This window comes from Leucopleurus acutus, assembly GCF_964270905.1.
Source record: "Leucopleurus acutus genome assembly, chromosome: 3".
Taxonomy (NCBI): Eukaryota; Metazoa; Chordata; class Mammalia; order Artiodactyla; family Delphinidae; genus Leucopleurus; species Leucopleurus acutus.
The window spans coordinates 115,005,997-115,023,052 of record NC_139145.1 but is presented as its reverse complement, the minus strand read 5'-3'; the positions used below and the strand labels follow the sequence as shown (position 1 = coordinate 115,023,052).

At 37.3% G+C, this 17,056-nt stretch overlaps 2 protein-coding genes across 2 annotated transcripts in view; both read right to left on the bottom strand.

The window, feature by feature from the left end:
* The window catches only part of TBCA (tubulin folding cofactor A), a 102,210-nt gene that overhangs the window by 37,387 nt on the left and 47,767 nt on the right, over positions 1–17,056 (bottom strand). The gene's annotated exons all lie outside the window — the stretch shown is intronic.
* LOC309959712 (large ribosomal subunit protein uL11-like) lies at positions 5,601–7,537 on the bottom strand. The gene has a single exon (XM_082836155.1). The coding sequence runs from the start codon at positions 6,954–6,956 to the stop codon at positions 6,546–6,548; it is 411 nt and encodes a 136-aa protein (XP_082692281.1). The 5' UTR covers positions 6,957–7,537; the 3' UTR covers positions 5,601–6,545.

Genomic DNA, 17,056 nt, shown 5'->3' with positions numbered 1-17,056 from the left:
AGAATAGTTAGTCTGGATGAATATTTTATGGTTTTAAATTCAAATGATCTGCTGTCATTTGAATTCTTACTTGTGTATTTCTACTGGCACATCTCTCTGAAGTTAACAAGTCTTATGATTTAAAAAAAAAATGAAAGCAAACTTTTACATTAGAATGAACGATGGTGGAGGAAACCTTTTAAGCATCAGAATTAGTATCAGAGCTAGAAATAAAATCCAGGTTGCTTAATTTCCAGTCCAGAGTTCTTGAACACAGTGGGTTGGCAACTGAAATCACAGTCACATGCATGTATACCTATAGAGAAATGTACCATGTTTTTTTTTTTTAAATAAGGTTAAATTGGTGGATTTCTTAAATGATTAAGTTCAAATACAGTGTGTAATTTTAAAAAAATTACACTATTAAAAAGGAGGTTACTGAAATGGTACAGATGAACCGGTATGCAGGGCAGAAACTGAGACACAGATGTAGGCGACAAACGTTTGGACACCAAGGGGGGAAAGTGGCTGGGGGGGGTGGGGATGGTGGTGTGCTGAATTGGGAGCTTGGGATTGACATACATACGCTAATATGTATAAAATGGATAACTAATAAGAAACTGCTGTATAAAAAAATAAAATGAAATTCAAAAAAAAAAAGGTTACTGTGCTAACAGTTTTAGAAGACTGAAATTAATAAAAATAAAACTATTAATTGAATTTGTAAAGCTGTGCAACCCTGCTGTATTATTACACAATCATAATTTGTCATGAGTATTTAAAATATATAAAATAAAAAATAAATAAAATAAAATATATAAAATAGTTTATTAATTCAAGAAGATATTTTTAAGCATCTATTTTGTTTTTGGAAATGTACCATGTTTTAATACATCTATACTGTCTTCTTTTTTTTTTTTTTTTGCGGTACGCAGGCCTCTCACTGTTGTGGCCTCTCCCGTTGCGGAGCACAGGCTCCGGATGCGCAGGCTCAGCAGCCATGGCTCACGGGCCCAGCCGCTCCGCGGCATGTGGGATCTTCCCGGACCGGGGCACGAATCCGTGTCCCCTGCATCGGCAGGCGGACCCTCAACCACTGCGCCACCAGGGAAGCCCTACTGTCTTCTTTTTAAAGAGTTATGGGAAATGATCACCACAGCAACATTATAAAAAAGTATACAGAGAAAAGCAATTATATTATTTTCTCAGGTAAATGTGGTATTTATCAGCCTAAATCCATCTTAAGGAATAAAATCATTCCTTACTTTTACTTCACATTTATAGGAAAAAAAAAACCCCTTTTTTTTTGGCCACAGCCATCGGCTTGTGGGATCCTAGTTGCCTGACCAGGGATCAAACCCAGGCCCTGCGCAGTGAAAGCGCAGAGTCCTAACCACAGGACCACCAGGGAATTCCCTATAGGAAAATTTTATAACTCCAAAAACTCTGGCTCTTTCCCCAGATTAGGAAACATAAACAGGCAAGAACATGAAAAAGATATTCACGCTTTCCAAAAAACTTTCTGGAGTTATAAATATAGTCAATATAGCCCAAACACAAACTTCAAGTCTAACTCACCCAAACAGATGTACTTAAATGACAGTTTGTGATTTCGTAATAATGAAAAAGTAAAAGAAACAAAGATAAGATACTTGACCGTGTGAAACTTGTAAGTACAAAATACACAAAAATGAAGACAATTTTTAAAAACATAAGTAGAAAAGATAATATACTATATTCATGCTAATAACATGAGTAAAGCTAAAGTAAAGTGCAGTTAATCAGGTAAAGCTTCAAGTTTTAAGATTCTAGAGAAAACTGTGGATTTTGAAAAATTACTGAGCCAAGAACTTTAAGGCTAACAATCTACTTTCAAGAGTTCATACCCTAACAGTCCTCCTCAGTAAAAGAGACAAATGTTTAGTAAAGGTTACTTTTCTACCAAAACCATGCTTCTAGTACAAATACTGAAGAAAACATGGACAAAGCAAGAGATTATGTATATTTTTTATTAGAATAATGCATTTTGAAACTGCAAGCACATCTACCCTCTGAAATGTAGATAGTGTGCACCTTTACCTAATTTAAAGAGATTTCAATTTCTTTCTTATTAAGTAAGAAAAAAAGCAAGAAAAGGGCCTTGGAAGAGCCAAAATTAAGGTCAAAATTTACACTAAAGTTTATATACATGATTTATAGGAGAGATCTTCATGTCCTCATTCAGAGCAGTTACTCTTTAAGTCTATTTCTACAAATTTGGTTTCTTATAAATTTACACAAAAATTTGGTTTCTTGTATTTTAAAATAATAGATGAGAAAGGGGAAAACTAGTGCCATAGATAGGCATGCTGATAGAAGAAGTAATGACAGAAATCTCACTAGGGATGAGAAAGAAGACCCATATAAAGCAAGGCAGTTAGGAGCACTTCAAGGAGAATATAAAGGCCTCAGCAACCTGATAATCCCCTAAAGTGGTCTTACCTTTACTTATAATAAAGGACAGCGATAAATTTAAGTATTAAAGAAGATTAAATGAGGAGCAGCAGGACCAGGAAGGGTAAAAAGGAAAAAAAAAAAAAGGTTAAATGATATGCTCTGTTTAAAAACAAAGAAACTGGGAGACGCAAGACGGAAGAGATATGGGAACATATGTATATGTATAACTGATTCACTTTGTTATAAAGCAGAAACTAACACACCATTGTAAAGCAATTATACCCCAATAAAGATGTTAAAATAAATAAATAAAACCAAAACACTCTCTAAAGCAGAAAAAAAAAGAAACTTTTAATAGAAATTTAAATGAGAAAAAACTAATACTCACGGAGCTATGTCTGGTTGTGTTCCACTGGAAAGGTCAGGAGGTAGTCTTCTTGAAGGGCCTTACTAAAAAAGCCTTCCCCTCCTTGGCCCATTAATCACAGCCAAATTTCTGGTTCTTAGGCTCAAAATTTATTTTGTAAGCCCACCAAGAGTAGAATCATGTCTTAAGGGCAGAACAACGTTGATTAATGAGGCTGATGTATAATGCTAGAATGCCAATTTATTGACATACAATGAGAAGCACAATTGTTTCTGGCACTAGAAAAAAGTCTTTTTCAAAACGCAAGTCCACTCTCTTATGATAGGCAGACCTATGCGAAAAACCATAGCCTTACCAGAAAATATATTGGTGAGTATGGTACCAAAAAAAGGAAAATTAGATAAACAGAATTATTTCATAGCTTAAGCAGTTTTCAGTCTTTTCTTGGAGCATTAACATTCTAAGGAGGTGTCTCAGAAGCTCCCTTTGTTTTCTGTTGTTTTATGTGCTTGAAATCTTTTTAAGATTTCTTTTGGAGGGGGAAAAAAGTTCCATTGCTAAAAAGTAAAGTAAAACTACTGTTTTACTTAAAGGAAACAGGGTGGTCTTACAAACATTAAAACTATACTCAGAACACCCCCATCTCCTGGACAAGGCTTTAGGTGGACAAAACAGATATTTACCCTGTGATTTTCTTTATTTTGTGCTTTCACTGTTGACCAAGCTTCCTTCCTATTAATACACTTAACATACTCTTTGTGGAAAAGATAATCCAGTCAATCAGTTAACAGTCTAGTCTTATAAGACTAGAACCCATTCTCTCTTTCAGACATCTTTGTGTATCTTTATTATGACCTATTAAATATTGCTTTCATTTTATCCTCTGAGATTAAATCTTATTTCCAGTTTCTTGGTAATATTTTAATATAATCCTAAGTATTAATAGTGGTATATAAACTATTTTATAAATGTTTCCAGTCAGAATGGTTAAACTGAAATCGTTTTTTGGTGTTTTTAAAAAAGTAAAACTTGAAAGTTTGACTATTTAGTAAGACTCCATCCTTAAGGCTGTATTCAGCTGAGATGTTGTAAGGAGTTGAATAGTGTTGCCCAAAATTCATGTCTACCCAGAACCTCAGAATGTGATCTTATTTGGAAATAGGTTCTTTTTTTTTTTAATTTTATTTATTTTATTTTTGGCTGTGTTGGGTCTTTGTTGCTGTGCGCAGGCTTTTCTCTAGTAGTGGCGAGCAGGGGCTACTCTTCGTTGCGGTGCATGGGCTTCTCATTGCGGTGGCTTCTCTTGTTGCAGAGAAGGCTTCTCTAGGCTGTGCAACTATTGAGCACGGGCTTCAGTAGTTGCGGCACGCGGACTCAGTAGTTGTGGCGCATGGGCTTAGTTGCTCCGCAGCATGTGGGATCTTCCTGGACCAGGGCTCAAACCTGTGTCCCCTGCATTGGAAGGCAGATTCTTAACCACTGTGCCAACAGGAAAGCCTGGAAATAGGTTTTCTATAGACATAATTCATTAAGATGAGGTCATACAGGATTGGCATGGGGCCTAAGTCCAATGACTGGTGTCCTTATAAGAGACACACCAGGAAGAAGGCCATGTAAAGACAGAAGCAGAGACTGGAGTTATACTGCCAAAAGCCAAAGAAAACGGAGGATTGCTGGCAACCATAAGAAGCTAGAAGAGGCAAGGAAGGATGGAGGGAAGAGCATGATTTGCTGACACCTTGATTCCAGACTTCTAGCCTCCAGAAACGTGAGAGAATAAATTTTAGTTGTGTTAAGCCACCCAGTTCACAGTAATTTTATATTGGCAGCCCTAAGAAATTAATACAGATGTTAACACAAGCTGAATTGCTTCTTTTTAGAGAAATATTTGTGGAACACCAATGCTTTAAAGGGCTTGAATTCCAGTGATCTGTTGTTACTAGGAGGGAACAAAACAGAAACCTTCCAGTTTCAAGTCTTAGAATCTTTTCACTATACCATATTCTCCTATCCATCTGTCCATCCATCCATCCATCCATCCATCCATCCATCCATCCATCCATCCAATAGTTACCATATGCTTACACTGTGCCAAGCAGTGGGCAATGAACAAGATAAATACTATCCCTTCCTTCACAGTGAACTTGTCTAGTCTCACTCAGTAGGTTGTGGAAATCCTTCCATGTTAATGCATACAGCCCTATATCAGGTATTTTTTAATAACTATATGTACGGTGTTTCACTGATTGCATGCAGCAGATTTTAAGCAATATCTTATCGATGAAAACTTAAATTATTTCCAATTTTAAAGTATTATTGTAAACACCGAGATGAACATAATTGTACATACATCTATACCCTTGTCTGCATATCTTATTTAAATGAAAATCATAGCATGGCTTCTAGGTCTAAGGGTATGTACATTTTACTTAGTGATATGTATTGCCAAATTGCCCTCCATAAAGACTGTACCAACTGACATTTGCATCAACAGTGAGAAGAGAGCCCATTTCTCTCACTAACACTTGGTACTGGTGTTTTCATTTATGCCAATGTTATAGGTGACCAATAATATCATAGCTGTGCTTGTATTTTTGTGATTATTAGTGAGTTATAGTCATTAAGGGTACAGTCTGACTTTCTGAATTTGAATGCAGGTTCCACTGGTTCAGGTTCCTTAAATTCTTGGTGCCTCAGTTCCTCAATGGTAAAGCAAGGATAACAACAGTATCTGCCAATAGCTGGGAGAATTAAATGGGTTAATATCTATGAAGTACTTACAACCATATGTAGTTCATAGTGTTATTATTTCATATGTCATCCAATTCTCCTTTCTTTGTATGTAAATTTTCTGTTTATATTTTTATCTATCTTTATGGTGGAGTGTTCATCTCTCTTATTAATTTGTAAGAACTCTTTTTATATTCTAGATCTTATCCTTTATCTGGCATGTAGTTGGTAAATACTTTGCCCAATATGTCGCTTGTTTTTCCATCTTATTTGATTTTTCTTCCTTTTACCTCCTTTTCTGTTCTGTTCTCCTAGAGAAATTTTTATTGTATAATGTTTATATACTCAGGTCTATCAATCTTATCTCTATGGCTTCACGATTTATGTGGATAAGAAAGCACTTTTCACAAAATATAGTATTTTAATTTAATGGTAAAGTGAAAGACAGCTAACATTTTTGTTCTTCTTGTTTAGGAGGAGAAACTTCTAGAAGACTTGAGAAGTAATTTCTTGGTAGAGTCTCATTAATTTAATATTCAAGGTGGGCATTACTGATAGATGTGGAAACTTATTACAATCTTTCCTCTTTAAAGAAAAAATGAAAACAATTAGTGATTTGGGACATTACTAAAAAGATTTTCTAGAGTTATAGTTCTCCACAAAGAGTGGCTACAAGTCTCCTGTTTCAGAATTTCTCTCAATCTTAAACATTTTCTCTATAAGCAAATGGGTGTCTAGATCCTATGAAATCATATATATAGATTTTACATATTATGAAGAGATTTTGGTTACTGATATCCTAGATACAAAGGATCACAACATGGAAAGACAGGCTATTAACTGAGGTACTCAACTTTCATTCATTGGCAAATGCCAAATTAGAAATGAAACTTTTTTTTTCCCCACTGGTTGTCAAATAACACTTTATTATTTTCCTTTGCAGTTCTTAACTAGCTGGGCAATCCACCACACCACTGTTGATGTCATCTAAGATGTCGTGAGGGTGGCAGCCATCAACATTGCAGCCCACAGACTAGGCAGTCCCCAGGATCTCTTTAATAGTTCCAGAGAGTTCTCTAGCTAAAGATCGATGCCACATCTGTCGGGCAATGTTGACAATCTCATCAAAAGTGATGTTTCCACTGTGCTTAATGTTTTTATGCTTCTTTCTGTCTCTTGGCAGTTCCTTGAGGGCTCTGATGATCAGGGCAGAGGCAAAAGGTACCACCTCAATCTGGGCCTGTCGGTTCTGAATGGTCAGTTTCACTGTAATCCTCAGACCCTTCCAATCACCAGTTGCCTTGGCGATGTCATCACCAACTTTCTTTGGAGACAGACCCAGGGGGCTGATCATGGGGGAAAGGGCAAATGTGGCACCGACTTCCCCACCGGTGCACCTCAGGTACACAACTTTGATCTCATTGGGGTCGAACTTAGGTGGCATGGTGGAGGCAGCTGGTGTCGGATGAACCCGGATTCAGGACAACCAAAGAAAGTTGCACCTTGGCCTCCTCCGAGCCGAAAGCAAAACATTTTTAATGCATATAATTTGCTCAATTTTCCTCTCAAGGGAATTAATTTTTCAAAGGAAATTTCATTATGTTTACCTAGGCATGCCTCATCACTCTAGTTCCTTTCAGCTCTGTTCTAATTACAATCCGAAGTTTGCATCCTTTGTGGATTTTCTTGCATGCTTTCTCCCAGGTAATTAATATGGTTTAAATAAAATTGTATTTAACATAGCACCTATGGCACCATGCAGAACACCACCTCCAATTCAATATGATGCCACCATTACCTTTGGTATGATCCAATTGCTAGTTTTTAGCCCATGTTGACAACTAACAAGAACTTATTTTAATTTCCCTAAAATAGTATTAACTATTCTAGTGAAAATTAGATATTAGCTTCCTGCCTACTGAATATGAATTTTGTAATTCTACTCTATTAAAGCTAACACAATAAGAGCATTCAAGTTTATTTGGCTTAATTTGTCCTTCACGTACCCATATGCATGTTGCTCATTCTTCATTATTCTGTACACCCTTTACATACAATCTTAAGGGCAAACATGAGAAGCACAGTTTTATACGTCCTACTCACAGGTTTGCATTAAAAACAAAACAACAGACTGAACTGCCCTGGAGCCTGAGGGGAGGGTGGCCTAACTGAGGCTGCTGGCTCTGGAGGGGCCCCACCAGCCGAAGTTGTGACAGTCCTGGGGACCACAGGCAAGAGGACAGACAGGAGGAGCAAGAAGAACTACAATCCTGCAGCCTGTGGAACAAACGCCACATTCACAGGAAGAGAGACAAGATGAAAAGGCAGAGGGCTATGTACCAAATCATGGAACAACATAAAACCCCAGAAAAACAACTAAATGAAGTGGAGATAGGAAACCTTCCAGAAAAAGAATTCAGAATAATCATAGTGAAGATGATCCAGAATCTCGGAAAAAGAATGGAGGCAAAGATTGAGAAGATGCAAGAAATGTTTAACAAAGGCCTAGAAGAATTAAAGAACAAACAAACAGAGATGAACAACACAATAACTGAAATGAAAAATACACTAGAAGGAATCAGTAGCAGAATAACTGAGGCAAAAGAACGCATAAGTGACCTGTAAGACGGAATGGTGGAATTCACTGCTGCAGAACAGAATAAAGAAAAAAGAATGAAAAGAAATGAAGAGAGCCTAAGAGACCTCTGAGACAACATTAAACGCAACAACATTCGTATTATAGGGGTCCCAGAAGGAGAAGAGAGAGACAAAGGACCAGAGAAAATATTTGAAGAGATTATAGTCAAAAACTTCCCTAACATGGGAAAGGAAATAGCCACCCAAGTCCACGAAGCGCAGAGAGTCCCATACAGGATAAACCCAAGGAGAAACACGCCAAGACACATAGTAATCAAATTGGCAAAAATTAAAGACAAAGAAAAATTATTGAAAGCAGCAAGGGAAAAACGACAAATAACATAAAAGGGAACTCCCATAAGGTTAACAGCTGATTTCTCAGCAGAAACTCTACAAGTCAGACGGGAGTGGCATGATATACTTAAATTGAGGAAAGGGAAGAACCTACAACCAAGATTACTCTACCTGGCAAGGATCTCATTCAGATTCGATGGAGAAATCAAAAGCTTTACAGACAAGCAAAAGCTAAGGGAATTCAGCACCACCAAACCAGCTCTACAACAAATGCTAAAGGAACTTCTCTAAATGGGAAACACGAGAGAAGAAAAGGACCTACAAAAACAAACCCAAAACAATTAAGAAAATGGTAACAAGAACATACATATTGATAATTACCTTAAACGTGAATGGATTAAATCCTCCAACCAAAAGACACAGGCTCACTGAATGGATACAAAAACAAGCCCCATATATATGCTGTCTACAAGAGACCCACTTCAGATCTAGGGACACATTCAGACTGAAAGTGAGGGCATGGAAAAAGATATTCCATGCAAATGGAAATCAAAACAAAGCTGGAGTAGCAATACTCATATCAGATAAAACAGACTTTAAAATAATGTTACAAGAGACAAGGAAGGACACTACATAATGATCAAGGGATCAATCCAAGAAGAAGATATAACAATTATAAATATATATGCACCCAACATGGGAGCACCTCAACACATAAGGCAACTGCTAACAGCTATAAAAGAGGAAATTGACAGTAACACAATAATAGTGGGGGACTTTAACACCTCACTTACACCAATGGACAGATCACTCAAACAAAATTAATAAGGAAACACAAGCTTTAAATGACACAATAAACCAGACAGATTTAACTGATATTTATAGGACATTCCGTCCAAAAACATCAGATTACACTTTCTTCTCAAGTGCACACGGAACATTCTCCAGGAGAGATCACATCTTGGGTCACAAATTAAGCCTCAGTAAATTTAAGAAAACTGAAATCATATCAAGCATCTTTTCTGACAACAATGCTATGAGATTAGAAATCAATTACAGGGTAAAAAAAAAGTAAACACATGGAGGCTAAACAGTACATTACTAAATAACTAAGAGATCACTGAAGAAATCAAAGAGGAAATCAAAAAATACTTAGAGACAAATGACAATGAAAACACGATGATCCAAAACCTACGGGAGGCAGCAAAAGCAGTTCTAAGAGGGAAGTTTATAGCAATACAAGCCTACCTCAACAAACAAGAAAAATCTCAAATAAACAATTGAAACTTACACCCAAAGAAACTAGAGAAAGAAGAACAAACAAAACCCAAAGTTAGCAGAAGGAAAGAAATCATAAAGATCAGAGCAGAAATAAATGAAATAGAAACAAAGAAAACAATTGCAAAGATCAATAAAACTAAAAACTGGTTCTTTGAAAAGATAAACAAAATTGATAAACCATTAGCCAGACTCATCAAGAAAAAGAGGGAGAGGACTCAAATAATAAAATTAGAAATGAAAAAGGAGAAGTTACAACATAAACGGCAGAAATACAAAGCATCCTAAGAGACTACTACAAGCAACTCTATGCCAATAAAATGGACAACCTGGAAGAAATGGGACAAATTCCTAGAAAGGTATAACCTTCCAAGAGTGAACCAGGAAGAAACAGAAAATATGAACAGACCAATCGCAAGAAATGAAATTGAAACTGTGATTTTAAATCTTCCAACAGGGCTTCCCTGGTGGCGCAATGGTTGAGAGTCCGCCTGCCGATGCAGGGGACACAGGTTCGTGCCCCGGTCCGGGAAGATCCCGCATGCCATGGAGCGGCTGCGCCCGTGAGCCATGGCCGCTGGGCCTGCGTGTCCGGAGCCTGCTGCTCCGCAACAGGACGGGCCACAGCAGTGAGAGGCCCGTGTATCGCAAAAAAAAAAAAAAAAAAAATCTTCCAACAAACAAAAGCCCAGGACCAGATGGCTTCACAGGTGAATTCTATCAAACATTTAGAGAAGAGCTAACATCCTTCCTTCTCAAACTCTTCCAAAAAACTGCACAGGAAGGGACACTCCCAAACTCATTCTATGAGGCCGCCATCACCTTGATCCCAAAACCAGACAAAGATACTACAAAAAAAGAAAATTACAGACCAATATCACTGATGAATATAGATGCAAAAATCCTCAACAAAATACTAGCAAACAGAATCCAACAACACATTAAAACGATCATACACCATGATCAAATGGGATTTATCCCAGGGATGCAAGGATTCTTCAGTATACACAAATCAATCAATGTGATACACCATATTAACAAATTGAAGGATAAAAATCATATGATCATCTCAACAGATGCAGAAAAAGCTTTTGACAAAATTCAACACTCATTTATGACAAAAACTCTCCAGAAAGTGGGCACAGAGGGAACCTACCTCAACATAATAGAGGCCATAAAAAACAAACCCACAGCAACCATCATTCTCAATGGTGAAAAACTGAAAGCATTTCCTCTAAGATCAGGAACAAGACAAGGATGTCCACTCTCACCACTATTATTCAACATAATTTTGGAAGTCCTAGCCATGGCAATCAGAGAAGAAAAAGAAATAAAAGGAATACAAATTGGAAAAGAAGAAGTAAAACTGTCACCATTTGCAGATGACATGATACTATACATAGGGAATCCTAAAGATGCCACCAGAAAACTACTAGAGCTAATCAATGAATTTGGTAAAGTTGCAGGATACAAAATTAATGCACAGATATCTCTTGCATTCCTATACACTAACGAAAAATCTGAAGAGAAATTATGGAAACACTCCCATTTACCATTGCAAGAAAAAGAATAAAATACCTAGGAATAAACCTACCTAGGGAGACAAAAGACCTGTATGTGGAAAACTATAAGACACTGTTGAAAGAAATTAAAGATGATACCAACAGATGGAGAGATACACCATGTTGTTGGATTAGAAGAATCAATATTGTGAAAATGATTATACTACCCAAAGCAATCTACAGATTCAATGCAATCCCTATCAAATTACCAATGGCATTTTTTACAGAACTAGAACAAAAAATCTTAAAATCTGTATGGAGACACGAAAGACCCCAAATAGCCAAAGCAGTCTTGAGGGGAAAAAACAGAGCTGGAGGAATCAGACTCCCTGACTTCAGACTATACTACAAAGCTACAGTAATCAAGACAATATGGTACTGGCGCACAAAAACAGAAATACAGATCAATGGAACAGGACATAAAGCCCAGAGATAAACCCACGCACCTATGGTCAACTAATCTATTGCAAAGGAGGCAAGGATATACAATGGAGAAAAGACCGTCTCTTCAATAAATGGTGCTGGGAAAACTGGACAGCTTTGTGTAAAAGAATGAAAGTAGAACACTCCCTAACACCATACACAAAAATAAACTCAAAATGGATTAGAGACCTAAATGTAAGACGGGACACCATAAAACCCTTAGAGGAAAACACAGGAAGAACACTCTGACATAAATCACAGCAAGATCTTTTTTGACCCACCTCCTACAGTAATGTAAATAAAAACAAAAATAAACAAATGGGACCTAATGAATGGGAAAAAATGTTTGCAAATGAATCAACGGACAAAGGATTAATCTCCAAAATACATAAACATCTCATGCAGCTCAATATTAAAAAAGCAAACAACCCAATCCAAAAATGGGCAGAAGACCTAAATAGACATTTCTGCAAGGAGGACATACAGATGGCCAAGAAGCACATGAAAAGCTGCTCAACATCACTAATTATTAGAGAAATACAAATCAAAACTACAATGATGTATCACCTCACACCAGTTAGAATGGGCATCATCAGAAAATCTACTAACAACAAATGCTGGAGAGGGTGTGGAGAAAAGGGAACCCTCTTACACTGTTGGTGAGAATGTAAATTGATACAACCAGTATGGAGAACAGTATGGAGGTTCATTACAAAGTTAAAAATAGAATTACCATATGACCCAGCAATCCCACTACTGGCCATATACCCAGAGAAAACCATAATTCAAAAAGACACATGCACCCCAATGTTCATTGCAGCATTATTTACAATAGCCAGGTCATGGAAGCAACCTAAATGCCCATCGACAGACAAATGGATAAAGAAGATGTGGTACATATATACAATGGAATATTACTCAGCCATAAAAGGAATGAAACTGGGTCATTTGTAGAGACGTGGATGAATCTAGGGAGTGTCATACAGAGTGAAGTAAGTCAGAAAGAGAAAAACAAATATCACATATTAATGCATATATGTGGAACCTAGAAAAATCGCACAGATGAACCAGTTTGCAGGCAGAAATTGAGACACAGATGTAGAGAACAAACGTATGGACACCAAGGGCGGAAAGCAGCGGCAGGTGGTGGTGGTGGTGTGATTAATTGGGAGATTGGGATTGACATGTATACACTGAAATGTATAAAATGGATGACTAATAAGAACCTGCAGTATAAAAAAAATAAAATTCAAAAAAGAAAAAAATGTTAAAAGAAAGAAAAAAAGCTAAAAAAACAACATAAAACAGGATTATCTCCACTTAAAAGAAATTCCCAAAGCAGAAATTCATCCATTTAAAATAAACTCTGATTGCACAACCACTACTATGTAGCACTTAACTAGACATAGTCCAACAGAGGTCAAGTTGGTTCTAAGTTAAAAAATCTAGCTGGAAAAGAAAAAATTTAAACAAAAGGAAACAACTGTTTTTTTAGCTCGACAATGCAGCCTTCAAACTGTCACTAGAATTCCTTTGCTTTACTTAGATAATTCAATCAACAGACACAATGGCTATAGAATTCCAAATTTCTCAAAAGGACATTAAAGACCCCCTGGCTGTATTTCTCATTATACACTCCATGCTTTTTTGTTTGTTTTTGTTTTTGTTTTGGCTGCATTGGGTCTTCGTTGCTGCTCGCAGGCTTTCTCTAGTTAGGGCGAGCGGGAGCTACTCTTCGTTGTGGTGCGCAGGCTTCTTATTGTGGTGGCTTTTCTGTGGAGCACAGGCTCTAGGCGCGTGGGCTTCAGTAGTTGTGGCACGTGGGCTCAGTAGTTGTGGCTCCCGGGCTCTAGAGTGCAGGCTCAGTAGTTGTGGCACATGGGCTTAGTTGCTCCCCGGCATGTGGGATCTTCCTGGACCAGGGCTGGAACCCGTGTGCCTTGCATTGGCAGGTGGATTCTTAACCACTGTGCCACCAGGGAAGCCCCAACACTCCATGCTTTTTACACATCTATCATAATGTCCATAAAATGTCCCAAGTATATCCAACTCATTTCCTAAATGGAGATTTTTATCTTATTTCTTTTGCTAAGAGAACATGATTCCCCTTCCCAATCCTCAACGCCTCATCTTGACCACTCACTCAAGATCTACTTCAAATGTCATTTCTTCCAGGAAGCCTTCCTCAACTCACCCAGCAGAATTTTAAACTGATTTCTTATCCAAATAACTATAACCAAAATAGTTGTATCTTGATGACAATATAAATCTACGTAATGCTTTACAGTTGAGCTGCTTGCACAATAGTATCTCTTTCGGAAATATATGAGAATAACATCCCCAAAGTTTTCTAAAGATAAGAGCTTATAATTGAACCATTTTCCTGTTTCTTTAAACCAATAGCTACAGCCACTCCTGAAGTTTTTGACATAAATATGAAAAAGCTCATGTTCCTAAGGAAACTATCAGAAGTCTATCTGCTAGGTGTGAACACTCACATCTGCAGATCTGATTCTTAGACTGAAAGTATGACCAAAAGCCTTTGTTAACAACAATGACAATAAAAACAAAAAGCAGGCAGTCCTTTCCTTATTAAAACATGAAAGGCTAGCCATCTCCAGTGACTGTTTTCCAGCTTTCTGCATTATTTAAGTGTTAGCAGTGGGATTATTTATGTGATGGGAATTTTAAAGAAAGTAGAGTATTCCATAAATCAGCTTATATAAGAAGTAATTTACCAATTCTCCTACTCAGGTCAAATAAAATTTAAGCCAATGGAATGTCAGAAGATCTGGGTTTTAGTTCTAATTCTTGACTACCTTGTAATGTGATCTTGGGTAAGCTGCTTAATTTCTCTGGGTCTCAGGTTCAACATCTGTAAAATGAGGGGGCTGGACTAGATGATCCCTAGGGTATGTTGCAGCTCAAAAATGGAAAGGAAGAAACGCATCTTAAATTCATTTTATTAATAGTGGAAATCAAACCATCAGCAGAGACTGATAATTTTTTCTATTTATTTACAAAGCTGATAAATAATATTCTGAAACTGACCCTAAAATGCTTAGTTGGGTTTTCAGTCAATAAATCTAGCACTTAAAGTTTAACTATCAATTTCTCTTCTCTTTACTGATATATCTTTCATCCTTAGGTCTCAAAAGTTGCCATAAAATTTCTTGTTTCTATGCAATTCATGATATAATTCATCCCACTCTGGTGTTTCAACAATTTAACGGTTCTAATTGCCTTATTATCTGCTCTGGTGCAGTAGTAAAGCCTCTGAACATTTCATTTACCTTACCAACAAGAAATTCCATATATCTCAGCCTTAAGGATATTACCTCTACCTCTTGGATGAGCAGAGGCATGAAGAACTTAAGCTCTCTGGAAAGCCAATATAATCTATCACTATTTAACTGTTTGTCAATGTTTATGCCTGTCTCAACTCACATTTAATGGGGCTTTTTATTGTTATTTTCCACTATAAAATTTTGAAGACACCTAAATGTCACTAATTCCCTTCTAAGTTTAGCATGTCTATTGCAATGTTACTTACCTGGGAGACACAGTAACATGGTACAAATGAATGCTATGGAGTTAGGCAGACTAACTCCAAATCTTAGTTCTGACCTTTGCTATTTATATGACCTTAAGCAAGTTACTTGCCTCTTTGAGGCTGTTTCCCCAAGTAAAATAGGAAGACCAACTACTCTACAATACTGTAGTGAATATAAAGTAAGTACAGTTCCTGGTCTGATGCTGCACACGTAACAAGTATTCAGTAACTGTTACTCATGTCCTTCCCATACCAAGTGCTCCCACTTGGCTGTGATTCTGTTTGTTGAGCTGGCCAGTTTGAAAATAGATTTTAGTCACTAGCTGCTTCTATAGGAGTGTTTCCAAATGGCTGGTTGTAACCCATTAGTCAGGGTTCTAATCCATGACTCCTGAAATCAGTTCAGTGGGTTTTGGTCAGCACTGTTTTTTGTTTTTTTTTTTTGCTGTATGCGGGCCTCTCACTGTTGTGGCCTCTCCCGTTGCGGAGCACAGGCTACGGACACGCAGGCTCAGCGGCCATGGCTCACGGGCGCAGCCGCTCCGCGGCATGTGGGATCCTCCCGGACCGGGGCACGAACCCGTGTCCCCTGCATCGGCAGACGGACTCTCAACCACTGCGCCACCAGGGAAGCCCGGTCAGCACTGTTTTAATGGAAGAGAACAGAATGGAACTGGAAATATCAGAGTACATTATAAGTGCTAAAAATAGGAATACTTCATTAAACTTTTGTTCCAGTTTTATAAATGTGTGTGTCTGTACTGTGCCACGATGAAAAAAGAAAGTCTATTTCTTACCCTGGGTTGGATCAAAAAAGTTTGAAGTACACTGCTCTATAGAGAAGGTCAGTTATCTTTAGTTGGATCACTTCCCTTCCCTGCCCATCTTTTCCAGGGAATGTCCTACTAAGACCAGCATTTCAGTATCTCAAAGTCAAGAAGCCCACCAGCACTACTCCCCTACAGAAAAGTTATATATATATTCCTGAGGTTACCTACATTGTTAATAAGACCAAGAGGCAGAAGTGATACCCTTAGAAATACTTTTCTTAACTACTCATCAAGTCCTTTCATATTTTGCTTCTTTTGAAACACAGTAGCAAGTAAAAGGCTCCTTGGGGGCCTTAAAAAAATAAAAATAAAAACAGATACTAACGAAAGTTACAACCAGAAACCCAGTTATTCAAATAAGAATTCAACATTAAAATCTAAAATGTATTCCATAACCACAACCCCTTCAGTAAAATACATTAATCTTTTGGGGAGAATATTTTATCTTTTAAAGCAGATCCAATTTTTTTCTTTCATTGTTAATTTTTTTTAAACACTTACTGTAGTTGATTTACAATGTTGTGTTAGTTTCAGGTGTACAGCAAAGTGAACCTGTTATACATATATCCACTTTTTTTTTTCTAAGATTCTTTTCCCATATAGGCCATTACAGAGTAGTGAGTAGAGTTCCCTGTGCTATACGGCACGTTCTTCCTAGTTATCTATATTATATATAGTCATGTGTATATGTCAATCCCAATCTCCCAATTTATCTCTCCTTTCCCTTATCCCCTGGTAACCATAAATTTGTTTTCTACATCCATGACTCTACTTCTGCTTTGTAAATAAGTTCATTTGTATCCAGTTTTTTAAAGATTCCACATATAAGTGATATCATATGATATTTGTCTTTCTCTGACTTACTTCACTCAGTATGATAATCTCTAGGTCCATCCATGTTGCTGCAAATGGCATTATTTTGTTCTTTTTTATGGCCGAGTAATATTCCATTGTATATATGTACCAC